The sequence below is a fragment of the Oncorhynchus gorbuscha genome, linkage group LG02, assembly GCF_021184085.1.
Source record: "Oncorhynchus gorbuscha isolate QuinsamMale2020 ecotype Even-year linkage group LG02, OgorEven_v1.0, whole genome shotgun sequence".
Taxonomy (NCBI): domain Eukaryota; kingdom Metazoa; phylum Chordata; class Actinopteri; order Salmoniformes; family Salmonidae; genus Oncorhynchus; species Oncorhynchus gorbuscha.
This window is the reverse complement of record NC_060174.1, coordinates 59,646,755-59,663,577: the sequence shown is the minus strand read 5'-3', so window position 1 is coordinate 59,663,577 and position 16,823 is coordinate 59,646,755. Positions and strand designations below refer to the sequence as shown.

The 16,823-nt window shown below is 43.1% G+C and overlaps 2 protein-coding genes across 4 annotated transcripts in view; one reads left to right on the top strand and one right to left on the bottom strand.

Moving 5' to 3' along the window:
- Positions 1-4,360: 4,360 nt before the first annotated feature.
- LOC124005543 (stromal cell-derived factor 2-like) lies at positions 4,361-16,794 on the bottom strand. The gene is made up of 3 exons (XM_046314920.1): positions 16,009-16,794; positions 15,590-15,786; positions 4,361-6,061 (listed from the first exon to the last, which is right to left on the bottom strand). Exons 1-3 carry the CDS (start codon positions 16,181-16,183, stop codon positions 5,759-5,761), a joined length of 675 nt encoding a protein of 224 aa, XP_046170876.1. The 5' UTR covers positions 16,184-16,794; the 3' UTR covers positions 4,361-5,758.
- Positions 6,661-16,823, top strand: part of LOC124005529 (transcription elongation factor SPT6-like) — a 65,175-nt gene continuing 55,012 nt past the window's right edge. The window contains exon 1 of one of the 3 annotated variants that reach the window (XM_046314897.1): positions 6,661-6,848. The gene's annotated coding sequence lies outside the window, so the exon portion shown is untranslated. Of the gene's footprint in view, positions 6,849-16,366; positions 16,638-16,823 lie in introns of those variants that run through there. The other 2 variants (XM_046314891.1, XM_046314906.1) reach the window with 2 other exon arrangements.

Below are 16,823 nucleotides of genomic sequence, written 5' to 3'. Positions count from 1 at the left end.
AGCATGTGAAATGTATTGTCAATCAGTGTTGCTTCCTAAGTGGACAGATTGATTTCACAGAAGTGTGATTGACTTGGAGTTACATTGTGTTGTTTAAGTGTTCCCTTTATTTTTTTGAGCAGTGTATATATTTTTTAATACATATTGAACTCCTTATTTTTGTTGGCACAAAACTACCTCCTTACTTTCATTCATTTCTATGAGTCCCGTGACTCTTGTGGAGGTCGTAGAGCAAAACGGAGAACAACATTGTGTTTGTGAGAGTCTCATCTGTCAATAGGGTGGTGATATTAGTTTGTAGGCCGTTTAGACGTTTTCGTTAGAAGGCCGATGATCGGGATGTCGCATAGACTGACAAACACCGCTGTAGCTCGGCCACCTTCCACCGCAGTTGCGGACCACCAACATAGGTAGATGCCCATGCAAAAAAAACGTATCTCTAGCTTAAACTGACATATTAATAGCTGGGCAATTGTGCGCCGCCTCAAAGGTCTCCCGGTCACGGCCGGCTGTGACACAGCCTGGGATCAAACCCGGGTCTGTAGTGACGCCTCAAGTACTGAGATGCAGTGACTTAGACCGCTGCGCCACTCGGGAGGTCTAAACTGACATATTTTGATGGGGATTATTTTATTATGTTACACTTAAGGATTAAAAAACATGTAAAACATATTGCTCTTGGACCTTCCCACCATTTCCAAGGCAACCCCAATAATTAATATTTAAGTTGACCACTGCTGGTGTTTTTCTGGCCTGCCAGATGCGAGAGCATATCCTTGCATCTGTGGTGGAGCTTATAGAGAGGAACTGTGAGTCTGAGGAAGTGTCTACAGGTTCAGACAGAACACTGCTCACACATCATCTCCTTCACCTTTGACACACAGGTTCTAGAATGCTACAGACACACCTGCTACGTCTGGGCACACTCAAAGGTGGGGAACACACACAAAAACACAATGTCATGTTCTTGAGTTCTGTTCTTGAATTCTATGTCATGCTCTTGAGTACTTCTTTATGTTACTGAGTTCTACAGTACATTAGCAAAAGTATCATCAAACATATCATACCAAAATCATTGGCATTAATATGGAGTTGGTCCCAGCGTTCCAATTCATTCCAAAGGTGTTCAATGTGGTTGCGGTCAGGGCTCTGTGCAGGCCAGTCAAGTTCTTCCACACCAATCTCGATAAACCATTTCTTTACAGGCCTCGCTTTGTGCATGGGGGCATTGTCATGCTGAAACAGGAAAGGGCCTTCCCCAAATTGTCTGTCATTGTATGCTGTAGCGTTAAGATTTCCATTCACTGGAACTAAGGGACCTAGCCCAAACCATGAAAAACAGCCCCTGACCATTATTCCTCCTTCACCGAACTTTACAGTTGGCACTATGCATTCATTAGGGCAGGTAGCGTTCAACTGGCATTCGCTAAACCCAGATTCGTCCATCGGACTGCCAGATGGTGAAGCGTGATTCATCACTCGAGAATGCGTTTCTACTGCTCCAGAGTCCAATGGTGCTCGGCATTCCACATGCTGATCTTAGGCTTGTGTCCGGCTGCTTGGCCATGGAAACCCATTTCATGAAGCTCCCGACGAACAGTTACTGTGCCGACGTTGCTTCCAGAGGCAGTTTGGAACTCGGTAGTGAGTGTTGCAACTGAGGACAGATGATGATTATTATATATTCAAAAGTATGTGGACATAATGGGGGAGGGAGGCACAGGGAGGGTTGTCAATATCACTGGCACAGAATTGGCAATTGCAGTGGTGGAAGGGGGTGAGCCCTCGGCAGTCCCATTCTGTAAGCTTGTGTGGCCTACCACTTTGTGGCTGAGCAGTTGTTGCTCCTAGAGGTTTCCACTTCACAATAACAGAACTTACAGTTGACCGGGGCATCTCTAGCATAGCAGAAATTTGACAAATTGACTCATTGGTAAGGCGGCATCCTATGACGGTGCCATGGGGTCAGTCTCCTGCCAATGTTTGTCTATGGAGATTAAGTGGCTGTGTACTCAATTTTATACACCTGTCAGCAATGGGTGTGGCTGAAATAGCCAAATCCACTCATTTGAAGGTGAGTGTCCACATACTTTTGCATATATAGTGCATGTCAAGTTTGAGTTCTATGTGCCTCCTTTGCATTATCAGTGGGCTAAGAAGCACCTCTACCTGTTAGCCAGCCTGTGTGAAGAGAAGATTCCACTGGAACGGTGAGGACAACGAGCACTGTCCGGACCAACAAGTTCTAGTCTTTCACTCAAACCTATATGCATATTCAATAGTCAGTCCCTCTTTATGTCAAGCTGATCCAATACAGTGTTGTTAAACAAATGTGTAATTATCTGTAGTTACACAATTACAGCTCTCACAATCTCAATGGAACAGCAATGTCTCTATGCAGAGCCATTGATAAAGTGGGTAGAAATCTGAAGAGAAACCTTTGAAGACCTTTCCTGACTTTCCTTTACAAACAAGTCACGTCATCAACCAGAGGCAAGACAGAGGACATAACATTGGTTTGCACAAATCATCCATTTAATTGAGGTCTCTAATTGTGTTTCATCATGTACAAATCTCCTGAAAACAAAGCTGTTGGGATGAACACTCAAACAGCTGATGGTTCCGACAAAGTTCTCTATGTCAGACAAGACAGGATGTTGCCATCAACTCCTTGGACACAGACAGCAGGGCTGAGGTCAATTCTAATAAAAAATTGTAAGTTCTAGAAGTTGATTTGAGAAATTCCATTCTAGAATAGGAAAAAGTGCCTTTCGTTTTCAAAGGCACTTTAATTCAGAATTCCAGTTCACATACTGCCAGAATGCAATTGTCCCCTATGGCTGACTGAGATAATACTGTAGTGGACACAGAAAGCTGATACACTTTATGTTTCAGCTTAGTCAATGGAAGAGATATGTAATACTGTACTGAATTAAGCTGGAATCGAAAGTCAAACAAACAAAAAACACTTGCTTGTTTGTCGTAAAGAAGAGAAGGGGTGTTGTAACCGTGGGGAGAGTCTGCTATAATTTAAAAAAATTGAAAACAGAAAAGTGCTCCTTCCTCTTGAATGATACACTTAAATGAGTACGAGAAACAATATCATGTTATAAAGGCGCCGTAACAATCCTGGTTTTCCATCTACAAATCGGACTAAAAACGAGGCTTGTTCTTCAAATAAACATCGGCTTTAATTAGAACTGTTCCAGTGCACTCAATTTTGTACACAAATAGTTTATATGGACTGTTGTCTGTTGTGTCCATTGTTGATCATGACATTGATTTGTCAGAGGAGCAATAAAGTAATTTATACTCTATTCCTTTCATTTTTTTTTTACACATCTTGGGCAGCACACAGTCTTTGAGACAGTAGGGTGGTTCCACGTGTGGGAGCGGAAAATATTTTGTGCATCTCAGATTGTTCTGGCAATTCTCACATAGAAAATTCAGGAAGGAAATACATGTTTTAAATGTTTTTTTACATGTATCACAAACCATTTTTGATAAAATAATGGAAGGGCCATTTTATTCCCTTTTAAAAAGATCCCTCCTGTAAGACCCTATGATCGTAAACTGTACGTAGATCTGGGTGTCATAGTCCTTGTAGAGTGCTCTAAAATATGGAGTATGTATATATTCCGAACAATAAAAGCACTCGTTTTCGTTCTGGTGGCTTTGGGCAGTATTTCTAGAGTTTGACATTCATTTTGCTGTCTATGTTGAAGTGACATGTTGGGAGGTGTGGGAAGAGGGCCTTCACTACATCCTGTTGCAGCCTTTTGGTTGGTTTAGTGCACGTGTCAAACTCATTCCACGGACGGCTGAGTGTCTGGGTTTTTGCTTCTCCCTTGTACTTGATTACTAATTAGGGACCTTAATTCATCAAAGAACTCCCCTCACCTGGTTGTCGAGGTCTTAATTGGGGGAGAAAAAAAAACGGACACTAGGCCCTCCATAGATTGAGTTTGACACCCCTGGTTTAGTGTTTCAGAATAGTCTGTTCCCAGCTGTTGTTCTGTGACCGACAAGTCAAAGAGCAGGTGAAGTCATGTGACAGAGATTTATTTTGATTGGTCAGGAACAGTTCTGATGTTGTCCTGGCGACCCTTAGATCAGATAACATCCACTGTGGCACTTATGCCGGACTGTGTCCTCAAAACAGAGGGAGGAGAAACAGGTAGGCAGACAATAATAGAGGTGGGTAAAATAGATCCTGGGTGAAGTAGACACTGGTCCTGAGTTAGTTTAGCATTTCCTCAGCTAATGGTGAAGGTCAAGATTTAAGGAGGGTAAGCTGATCATAGATCCATACCTAGGGGCAACTTCAGCCCAGAGCAGGAAAATAGAAAGGGGGCAAAGAAGGCAGGTAGTGAAAACCTCAAGCGAGTCTGGAGAGGCCAAAGTAGTGTAGATCAGAACTCTGGGAGGGAGGGAGCGGGCGAGAGAGGGGAGGAGAGAGAGCGGAGAGAGAGATAAAGGAAGTAAATGCTATAGAGCTGTGTTTCTTAATCCTGGTCCTATGGACGCTAAGCGGCGAACATTTATTTTTGTTTTGCCCTAGCACTACCAGCACTCTAGACTAACTTTTTCAGTTGATGGCACATGATTTGGTCAAACCAATTTATTTTTATAATTGGTAGGGACCTGACCTGTGTTCCATAATGTACCTGCATTCCATAAGTAACCAGGCTAATAATGACTGATCATCTTTTAAATTAGCATGCCCTTGCAGGGTTTGACATTCAGGCAAATTTGCCAGTGACACACCAGGCCAGTGGTAACTCAAAGCTACTAACCTGAATGGAAAAGAATACTGGTCCGAGAGAGCGGATGATGCGCACACCATTGGAATGTTCTTTTGCGGGCTGAGCAAGTAGCCTAAAATCTACCTTTGCTCAATCTCAAAAAGGTTGTTTTTGTTCGCTATGTTAAACAGTCACACTACAGTTGTAAGGCCTATAAAATCTGTTTTCCCGATTTTATTTTCCAGGTTTTCGAGTTCTCCAAGTTTTTTCCCCCAGGTTCACACTCAAAAATCACACCTATTTTATATGTTGGGATGTTCCAAGTCCACAACAATGCTTAAACCACTTTTGAGGTCTAGGTGTTGCCCTTTAATTAAACTGCACACCTAGCAAGAGACCCTTGTGTTTAGCTAGCAGTGTTTTTGTACTGTACAGTGTAGGCTAAATGTGATGGCAGTCCATTTGAAAAACAAATACCCCATGATTGAATCAAATCATCATGATATCATTCTGCCAGGTAAACTTCATTTGCAGAAATTGGGAAGGTTTTTTGTGAAAGCCTTTAGAAATGTTCATTCAAACTGCGCATGATGACTGAATTCAATCAAGACATCGGACTAAACTTTCTGAATACCTGGTCTGCATACCCATTGCTGTTTGAATAATTCTTGATAATAATAATAAAAGAAAGCTAATTGTGAACCAAAAACTAACGTGACCATACCAAAAAATATATAAAATCACTGGCACCCTAACGATCAATTAAAATTGGTGTCGCGCTACCAAGTCAAAGGGTTGCAAATGCGAGAGTGTTGCGTTTTGAGCCCCGACTACCCAGCTGACTGAAATTATCAAGTCATCATCAAGCTTTGATGATTTTAAAAATCAGGTGTGTAGTGCTAAGGCAAAAAACTAAAACAGACAGCTTTTGGGTCCCCAGAAACAGGATTAAGAAACACCGAGTAGTTCGTTAGCTAAGCGCTAGATGGGTCAGTTAACAGGTTGATTGAGAATTAGAACTCTGTGTGTAGAGGATGGCTGTAGTCCATGTTCCCTAGTGGGCTTTCACTGGGCTTCATAAACACCCCCTCCATGGCCCTCCACAGGCTGTGCTGGCTGGGGCCCGTCATAGCGTGCACCTCCCTCTGCCCGTGGATGGGCCGGCCGTACTGCTCCCCCGTAACAGATAGCAACGTATCAGTGGAGGCATGCTGGAAGCGGACGGCCTCCTCACGCTCCCATACCAACCCTTCGCACTGCACCATCCACTCATCCAGGTGGTCTCCCTCGCCCTCCTCACCAAACGCACTCACCTCCTGAGAGGGTGGGAGAAAGAGTGAGTGTCAGAAAGCATTATCAACAACAATCATACAATGTTATCTTCTTGGTATTGTAGTTAGTGATTGAGAGGGGAAGACAGAGCAGGGGTACAAACCAGTTACAGGTTTAAGACAGTATACCACACCACCTCCTGTGCCATTAAAGGGGAATATCACTGCTGCTCTATTTCACTATATACAGTATGTCCGTTAATCTGTTATGAACATATGTACGATAAGACACTGTCTGCACTCTTTAGGTCCTTAACTGAAGTGTTTGTTCCAACTGCGTAGGAGTCAAAATAAGAATACTGGACGAAATGAGACCTGCACACAGTCAGACAAATTTAATAAATCATGGCGAACATGACGTTTTAATAAACATCTTTGTTTTGCATTCAAGCCTCAGACTGTTACAATAATTTGACACTGTGCAGGTCTGCATCTCCCATGAAAATTGAGAATTTCTTCACTACACATATACGAGCGTTTCTGCATCTCACCGGTAGAAACGGGCCAGCTACAGTTCCTGGTTTTAAGCAAACCACAATATCCAGAATTCATAGCGATTTCATTGCCGCCCGTTGATGTTTACACAATTGATGTGAGAAATATCAAAATGTCTGTTCATAGCCAGCAATTTCAGCCAGAGGATTTCGAAACGGAACTGAAGAATCAACTGATGGGGTTGCCATGTTGTTGAACATGTACGCTATTCCATGAATTTTCCCCTTCACTTCAAAAGAGGAAGGCATCTGAATAGCGCAGCAGAAAAGAGGACATGGTAATTAACTACATTTGTTTATCTAAACCAAAATCTAGCTAGCTTTCTTAATACACTGGCTAGACATTCCAAAGCATATAAATGTAATTAGCTAGCTACTATCTGGCGAAGTGATTTGTAACTTTGCAAGCTAACATTAGCTTCGTTTGGTTAAGTTAGCTAGTTTACTACCGCAGAGGCTAACGCGACAATGTGTTCTCTTTAGAGTACTATCCCATCAACATCTTCAGAGGCATCATCAAGCTCAGCAGCAGGAACTAGTGTGACTCGCCTTCTAAAATCATACTAAAAATCGGTCCATGACGAGCAAATACAAATACTGGAGCTAGGCATAATCATGGTCCGTGTCTTGTCATAGTTGGCTCCAACTTCTACTCTAGTTCTCGCTCTATTACAGCGGCTTACTTGACTGTTCATGCAAGGCTTGATGTCTACTTTGGAGAAGGGAGGTATTAGTAAGGAGGGTGCGTATTGTGTTTAGGTTAGTATGCATGATCTTTAGAAAAATCACCAATACACGAAACAGTCTACAAGTGCTCCTCAAACGTTTCATACCCTTGCAGTCAGTTCTTTCGCATGGGGTAGATAGAGGGGCTGTAAGTGTACTCTACTAGCCTATTAACTCTATTGGCAGTGCTTGTCAACTCAAGAGCACAACTATAAGTGCTCATACACAACAATACAAGACTGTTTGCAAGTCAAGCCTCCCTAAAACTGTTCACATCTTTGCTAACAGCCCATCTCAATGCCCCATTATTGTGTAACAAAACATACATAAGTTAGGGGATAGATCAGCTTTAATATTGCAGATACATTGACGTCCATCAATCTCTCAACTATGAAATAACACATGGAATCATGTAGTAACCAAAAAGTGTTAAACAAATCAAAATATTTTATATTTGAGATTCTTCAAAGTAGCCACCCGTTGCCTTGATGACAGCTTTGCACACTCTTGGCATTCTCTCAACCAGCTTCACCTGGAATGCATTTCCAACAGTCTAGGAGTTCCCGCATATGCTGAGCACTTGTTGGCTGCTTTTCCTACAATCTGCAGTCCAACGCATCCCAAACCATCTCAATTGGGTTGAGGTCGGGTGATTGTGGAGGCCGGGTCATCTGATGCAGGACTCCATTACTCTACTTCTTGGTCAAATAGCCCAAATATATAGCCTGGAGGTGTGTTGGGTCATTGTCTTGTTGAAAAACAAATGATAGTCCCACTAAGCCCAAACCAGATTGGATGGTCGCTGCAGAATGCTGTGGTAGCCAAGCTGGTTAAGTATACCTTGAATTCTAAATAAATCACAGACAGTGTCACCAGCAAAGCATCATCACAGCTCCTCCTCCATGCTTCACAGTGGGAACCACACATGCGGAGATCCGTTCACCTACTCTGCATCTCACAAAGACACGGCGGTTGGAACAAAAAGTCTGGAATTTGGATTCAGACTAAAGGACAGATTTCCACCGGTCTAATGTCCATTGCGCGTGTTTCTTGGCCCAAGCAAGTCTGAAATGCAACAAGTTCAATGATTTTACTGATTTACAGTTCATAAGGAAATCAGTCAATTTAAATAAATTCATTAGGCCCTAATCTATGGATTAATGAATGTCAGGGGAGCAGCCATAGTTCGGTCTAGGAGAGCATAAGCCCACCCACGCCGGTTGGACGTACTGCCAAATTATCTAAAATGAAGTTGGAGGTTTATGGTAGAGAAATTAACCTTTTTTAAATCTGGGAACAGCGCTAGTGGACAATCCTGCAGTTAGCATGCCAATTGCACGCTCCCTCAAAACATCTTTGACATTGTGTTAAAGTGGACTTTTATCATCCCCAGCACAAGGTGAAGGTGCCTGTGCCATTAAACCCCTTCAACTCATCCAGAACGCCGCAGCCCGTCTGGTGTTCAACCTTCCCAAGTTCTCTCACGTCACCCCGCTCCTCCGTTCTCTCCACTGGCTTCCAGTTGAAGCTCGCATCCGCTACAAGACCATGGTGCTTGCCTACGGAGCTGTGAGGGGAACGGCACCTCAGTACCTCCAGGCTCTGATCAGGCCCTACACCCAAACAAGGGCACTGCGTTCATCCACCTCTGGCCTGCTCGCCTCCCTACCACTGAGGAAGTACAGCTCCCGCTCAGCCCAGTCAAAACTGTTCGCTGCCCTGGCCCCCCAATGGTGGAACAAACTCCCTCACGACGCCAGGACAGCGGAGTCAATCACCACCTTCCGGAGACACCTGAAACCCCACCTCTTTAAGGAATACCTAGGATAGGTTAAGTAATCCCTCTCACCCCACCCCCCCTAAGTTTTAGATGCACTATTGTTAAGTGACTGTCCCACTGGATGTCATAAGGTGAATGCACCAATTTGTAAGTCGCTCTGGATAAGAGCGTCTGCTAAATGACTTAAATGTAAATGTAAATGTGATTTGACACACCTGTCAGGTGGATGGATTATCCTGGCAAAGGAAAAATGATCACTAACAGGGATGTAAACAAATTTGTGCACAAGATGAGATTTTTTTGTGTGTGTATGGAAAACATGTTGGATATTTTATTTCAGCTCATGGAACATGGGATCAACACTTTACATTTTCTCCCCAATTGGTAGTTACTGTCTTTTCCCAACGCTGCAACTCCCCTACGGACTCGGGAGAGGTGAAGGTCGAGAGTCATGCATCCGGCGAAACACAACCCTGCCAAGCCGCACTGCTTCCTGATACACTTCTCGCTTAACCCGGAAGCCAGCCGCACCAATGTGTCGGAGGAAACACCTTCCAGCTTTCGACTGAAGTCAGCTTGCAGGTGCCCGGCCTGTAGTGACGCCTCAAGCACTGTGTTGCAGTGCCTTATACCGCTGTTCCACTCGGGAGGCTGCTCTTGCTTTTCACGAGAATGGAGCATGGCATGTTTAGTTTGTTGTTGGCTAATCATAAGTCAAAGCGGCAATAGGCTACAGTCATAGAGTCTCCATGTGTGGCAAAAGTTAGGAGACATCTAATCAATGGAAGATGGCGACGTTGTCCCCACAGTGAGGGTTCGCTGCATCCCCAATTAAGAAGCCCTGGATTAACACAGAGGTTGGCACTCAACTAGACAGGTAAGGGCAACTGCACAGAGTTATCGTAGACAACCCTGGGGCTACGTCCAAGGACAGGAAAAAAGTACAAGAAGTTCCGCTGTCACCTCCGCAGAGTCATCAAATGAGCAATATAGGAATAAGGACAATATAAGAATAAGGTGGAATCAGGCTACAACCCCGCTGCTTGTGGCAGGGGCTACACTCCATTCCGGATTGACTGACCTCCATTTTATGCAAGCTTTGACAACATTGTGCTGGGTGTGAGGGCCGCCACCAACCCAGGGTGATCTCGCTCTCCGAGGCCGACGTGAGAAACGTCTTTAAATCAGGTCAACGGCCACAAGACCGCAGGGCCCGACGGTATTCCAGGGCGTGTTTTCAGTGCATACGCAGAACACAGTTGGCATATTCACGGTGATTTGCAACCTCACCTTATCGAAGCCTGGTTACAACTTGCATACCACCCCAACAGATCCATAAATGATGCAATCTCAATTGCTCTCCACACTGCCCTCAACCACCTAGATGAGAGGAAAACCTATGTGAGAATGCTGATGACTACAGCTCAGGGTTCAATACCATTGTCCCCTCCAAGCGCTTCACCAAGCTTAGGACTCTGGGTTTGAACACCTCCCTCTGCAACTGGATTGTGGACTTCCTGACGGGCCGACCCCAGGTGGTGAGGGTAGGCAACATTACCTCCGCCACGCTAACCTTCAACATAGGGGCCCCACAGGGTTGTGTGTTTAGTCCCCTCCTGTACTCCCTGTTCACGCACAAATATAGCACCATTAAGTTTGCTGAAGATCACCAGCGATGATGAGTGCCAGGCGGCTTTTTTGCGCTATACTCGACTTGAGTGGGTTGAGTCACTGACGATCTTCCTATCTGGTCTTGCGCTCCCTCGGTCTCATGCGGTGGATAAGATCTTCGTGGTCTGTTGATATCCCTCTAGCGGTGTGGTGTCTGTGCTTTGGCAAAGTGGGTGGGGTTATATCCTGCCCGGTTGGCCTTGTACAGGGCCACACTCTCCCCCGACCTCCAGGCGTGACAGCTCCTCTTCCCCCTCAGGAGATTTAACTTCTTGTGACCTAGCAAACCCGTATCCGGGAGTGTAATCATAGCCGCAAAAGCATTAGCATAACGCAACGGACATAAATACCCCTAGGACTTTTCCTATTCATGATAATCGCATATGAAATGAAATAAATATATTCAAACAAGCTTAGCCTTTTGTTAGCAACACTGTCATCTCAGATTTTCAAAATATGCGTTACAGCAAACGCTAGACAAGCATTTGTGTAAGTTTATCATGGCATAATGCTAGGCTCTGCTAGCAGCAGGCAACATTTTCACAAAAATAAGAAAAGCAACCAAATTAAATCATTTACCTTTGAAGAACTTCGGATGCTTTCACTCAGACTCCCAGTTATATAGCAAATGTTCCTTTTTTCCAAAAATATTATTTTTGTAGGCGAAAAAGCTCCCGTTTCTTCACCATGCTTGGCTGAGAAATCGACTGGAAAATGCTACAACTATAACGCCAAACTTTTTTCAAAATTAGCTACATAATATCGACAGAAACACGGCAAACGTTGTTTAGGATCCATCCTCAAGGTGTTTTTAACAAATATATTCAATAATATATCCGTCGAGGCAGTTGGTTTCTCATAAGAAGCGATTGGAAAAATGGCTACCTCACTATTTTACGTAAGGTTTTCTGCGGGAGACACCATGTGACCACATGCCATATATGGTCCCTTACAGACATTCTTCAAGGGAAATGCCTAAAAAGACATCACAATGCTGTAGACACCTTGGGGAAAACGTGGAAAACATAAGCTCATTCGTAGCTCACTGCCTCGTATGGCAATAGCTCTGCCCTCAATTGCATGGCACTACAGAGGGTGGTGAGGACGGCCCAGTACATCACTGGGGCCAAGCTCCCTGCCATCCAGGACATCTATATCAGGCGGTGTGGGAGGAAGGCCAGAAATTGTTAAAGACTCCAAACACCCAAGACTATTCTATTCCACATGGCAAGCGGTACCGGTGCATCAAGTCTGGCACCAACAGGCTCTTGAACAGCTTTTACCAAGCAATAAGACTGATACATAGCTAACAAAATAGCGACACCTACTGAGTTAACCGTATATCTTTATTGACCGGTAATTTTTATGTCTACGCACACTCACAGGGCCCTACACACTCACTCATGTATTAATACTGACTCCACACACACACTCACATACAAGCTGCTGCTATTATGTTTCTTATATCCTTTTGCCTTGTCACCTTACCCGTGGATACATATCTCCATTACTCCAGTATCCCTGCACATTGAAAATATGGTATTGGAACTAGAGGTCGACCAATTAATCGGAATGGACGATTAATTAGGGCCGATTTCATAACAATCGGAAATCGGTATTTTTGGGTGCCGATTTTGCAGTTTTTAATTTTAATTTTATTTCTTCAACTAGTAAGAAGTTAAGTTAAGAACACATTCTTATTTTCAATGACGGCCTAGGAACGAGGCAGAATGACAGATTTTTACCTTGTCAGCTCAGGGGATCCAATCTTGCAACCTTACAGTTAACTAGTCCAACGCTCTAATCACCTGCCTCACAAGGAGCCTGCCCGTTACACGAATGCAGTAAGCCAAGGTAAGTTGCTAGCTAGCATTAAACATCTTATAAAAAACAATCAACGACTGTCGTTGCGCCAATGTGTACTTAACCATAAACATCAATGCCTTTTAAAATAAATACACAAGTATATATTTTTAAACCTGCACATTTAGCTAAAAGAAATCCAGTTTAGCAGGCAATATTAACCAAATGAAATTGTGTCACTTCTCTTGCGTTCATTGCACGCAGAGTTAGGGTATATGCAACAGTTTGGGCCGCCTGGCTCTTTGCGAACTAATTTGCCAGAATTTTACGTAATTAAAAGGTTGTGCAATGTAACAGGAATATTTAGACTCATGGATGCCACCCGTTAGATAAAATACAGAACGGAATAAACGTTTTGTTTTCGAGGTAATAGTTTCCGGATTTGACCTAAGGCTTGTATTTCTGTGTGTTTATTATAGTTAAGTCTATGATTTGATATTTGACAGAGCAGTCTGACTGAGGGGTGGTAGGCAGCTGCAGGCTCGTAATAGTCAAAGGGATATGGTTTAGAGAGAAATAGTCAACGCGTTATAATTCCTGTAATAACTTGCGGCTGAACTTGAAAGGGGTTCCTTCGTTATTTTACCGTTCATGTCTTCCATAGAGAATGTCTTGATCTACTTCAAATAAGGTCTATGTTTCGTGCAGGCTTAAACCGCCTCAGCATTTTGATACCCGTGTAAATCTCACTAGGATAAGGTAACGTTTGTGAAAATATTTTCATAAATCCACTCACAAAAAAAAAAATGATCTTGGCTTATATTTAGCCAATATTGATCAGAGTTACCTTGTCCTATGGATATCTACACAGTTCCAAAATTGGCAAGGTGGTGTAAGCCTACAAGAAACACAGACCTTATTTTAAGTGAATCTAAAAATATCCTATGGAATAAATTAATGAAGGAACCGCTTTTCAGATTTTGCAAGAAGGTGTCATGGGAATTATGACTAGCACTTTGGTAGTCAATTCTTACCATGTCCATTATTAAAAATAGGATTTCCTGTATATATAGAAATTAGTTTTTGTTTTCAACATTCATCACAGGTAACTTAAACTCTATTTGTATTCAAACAGTTGAGAGTATTTGTCTCCTAAACATATTCTTCAGTATCATTGTCACTTCAGAGCTGTGTGTGTGTTTTACAGATGGCAGAGAAAAGCAGAGCACCAGTGTGGGACTATTACATGGAATTGGCACCTGGGAAAGCAAGGTGTCTTATTTGTGAAAAAGATGTAAGCATGGGGTCAGCAACAGCTAAATAAAAAAATACCACCAACCTGTGGAATCACGTTAAGAACACCCATCCAAAAGCCCATATGTATTATATTAAGTTAAAATAAAAAGTGTTCATTGAGTATTGTTGCAATTGTCATTATTATAAAAGTATATATACACACACACATAAAAAATATATTAAAAAAAATTGGCTGATTAATCGGTATCGGTTTTTTGGTCCTCCAATAATCGGTATCGGCATTGAAAAATCATAATCGGTCAACCTCTAATTGGAACTGACCCTGTTTATAGTATGCTTACTTAGTTTTCTTCATATTCTTATTTCTCTTGCTTTTTATAGTATTGCATTGTTGGGTTTTGAGTTTGCAATAAAGGCATTTCACTGTACGTGTGCATGAGACATTAAAACTTGAACTGAACACTAGCTAGCCTCAAGTGCACTTGATTCAGAAGCCCTGCACACCAGGTAGGCAAAGTGTTCCCATTTTGAACAATTTAAATTTGTCTGAAAATACCGTGAGATATGTAGCAAAATAGTGCACGTACTGCAGTGGCCAATCGGATAGCTCAAATCACAGTGGATACAGCTTCCACAACCCTGCCACCACAAAGTTTGATACTAGCCTCCGAGAGATTTAATAACTTAAAGCCATGACCTGAAAGAGACAGTCAAAGAATACAGCAAAGAGCTGCTGTTTGATTGAGATCATGTCTATGTTTTTATTCAGCACTGTCAACACTGTTACAAAACACACTATCCCTACTTCCACATGCGCTGCAATGAATGAGTAGCCAAGTGTATAGATAGCCCTGCGTTTTTTTTTTATTATTATTAGCAGCCCGTCTTGTCTATTTTAATATGGAAGAATATTTCACTTTCTCTGGTGATAGGAACAACATTAATTTGTGCATGATGCAGAGCGACTCGAGTTTCGCCATCAGATGGAAGACGGTGTCCCCTCTTTCTGGTCATTCTCACTCCCTCAGCTTTGCCTCGCAAGTGCTACACCAACTGATCTATTTTGTTACCAAAGCTTTTGAAATATAATAGGGTCTGCTGTGATAATGTATTAGCCCTACTGCACAAACCTCATTCCTCCAAAACAGTTTATTAGGTTCATGTTACATGTTTAAATCATGTAAAAAAATATGTGTATATCATTCAGAGTGGTAGATCTCTGCTTGCTTTTTGACTGCAAAAGTGATCTTGACTCAGAAAAGGTTTGTGACCACTGACCTAAAAACAAACAGGCATATGCAAACACACCCATGTCTGTGCGAGCTTAACGCTAGTAGCAATGCACCCCCCACCCCACTCCAGTCCACTTCTGGGGAAGCACTGGTGATCAATTTTGCCATTTCTTTTAGAAACAGTCATAGCCCAGCTCCAATATCTCCAGGCAGGGTTGTAATGCTCATTCATGAAAACATGCTTATATGTTGCATGTGACAGTTTGATAAATCCCAATCATTTGTTGCGTACACAAATCCTAGAATCACATACGCCTAAATTTAGTGAGAAATGTTTGCACGGTTGATAAATGAGGCCCCAGACCTCTTGGCTGAGGCCGTAATACGCTTATCTCCATACAGGGAGCCAGGCTACAGTGTCTTTCAGAACAAAATAAACAAGTGTTGACATAGGCTTTGTCCCAAATCACAGCCTATTCCCTGGGCCCTGGTAAAAACTGCGCCCTAAATTGAGAACTATTTAGGACGCAGACATGATGTTTCCCCTGACCTGGTTGGAGGACAGTGGAGAAGCAAAGTAGTGGCTGTGCAGGTTGCGTCCAGTGTTGAGGTGGGTGAGGCGGATGGTCTGACCACACTTAACAGGAGTCCCCCGGTGACATAGGGCCCCACTGGTGCCTCGTACACTCCAGTAACTGTTGCTGTCCTCCACTGTGGTCACCCCTGTCACTGACTGCTGCCCGCTACCTAGCAGGGGACACACAGAATTGAATACACAGACAGAAATCAATACGCTAAGTCAAACAGACACATAAAAAATAAGTACATTTAAGAACACCAGTCATTAACCTTGAGTGGACACACTCAAAAAGCAAGGAGGGACGGAGAGATAATCTAATCAAGCCGTCCTGATGTTTCCATTTTCTCTGGCCAAGCCAGCTAGCAGCTAGCTGGAATGTATTAACTCACCAGATCCGTAGCGCACGTCGTGAGAGTGCAGTCTGACATTGTGCTTTACATTTAACAGCTTCACGACCGAGCCGCAAGTCACAAAACTAAGTTCCGTTGCGAGCGATAGCACAAATAAACATGACAATAGGAAAAAGCTAAATAAAAAGTGTGCGGGGCCAGTGCGTTTATCCATTACAGCTCTCCGCTGCCACTAAAATCAGGGACTGATATTAGTTCATTCTACGTCATCGAAATGGTACAGTGGCAAAGAAAGAGCAAATCTTCCTTCGCGCCTGCTGCTGGCGCGGAGTAGTTATTGAAGATTCGAGACATTACTGAGAATTGATGGGACTTTTGAAGGTTTTGTTAGAGTTGAGTATTTCTGAGGCTTTGTCGTTTCTTATCGCTGAAAACAGTACTTTTAGTTCGTTATTTTAACTTCAATCCGCCCATGTCCACCAGAGGGAGGGGGTGAGATCCACGAGCTAAAACCCGCTTCTGTGACACAACAGCCGGACGCCGGAAGTTTCCTCAACACCGGAACTCATCAGCCATTTCTATTATTAGAAGCTGCATGAAAAGATTGCAGACCAACACATCCTTCTACGTTTCAAGGATTTAAATAAAATATCGTCGCAGGGTTAGAAGTAAGTTATTTTAACAAAGGAGTTTGGTGACCAGTGAAATAATCCCGCGCCAAAAACATAAGAACAATATAGCCGTGACTCGACTGATTGTCCCCCTGGCTGGTTAGCTAACATATTGCTATTGTTAGCTAGCTAGCTTACTGCAAAGTGCAGCTAGCCTAGGGGCCTTGTCTCCCAGTACCGTGA

Coding starts and splice junctions, on each gene's coding strand:
- LOC124005543 (XM_046314920.1), bottom strand. CDS start 16,183: ATGGATAAACGCACTGGCCCCGCACACTTTTTATTTAGCTTTTTCCTA. Junction 15,787..16,008: donor CGACGTGCGCTACGGATCTG/GTGAGTTAATAC, acceptor GTCCCCTGCTAG/GTAGCGGGCAGCAGTCAGTG. Junction 6,062..15,589: donor CTCCACTGTCCTCCAACCAG/GTCAGGGGAAAC, acceptor CCACCCTCTCAG/GAGGTGAGTGCGTTTGGTGA.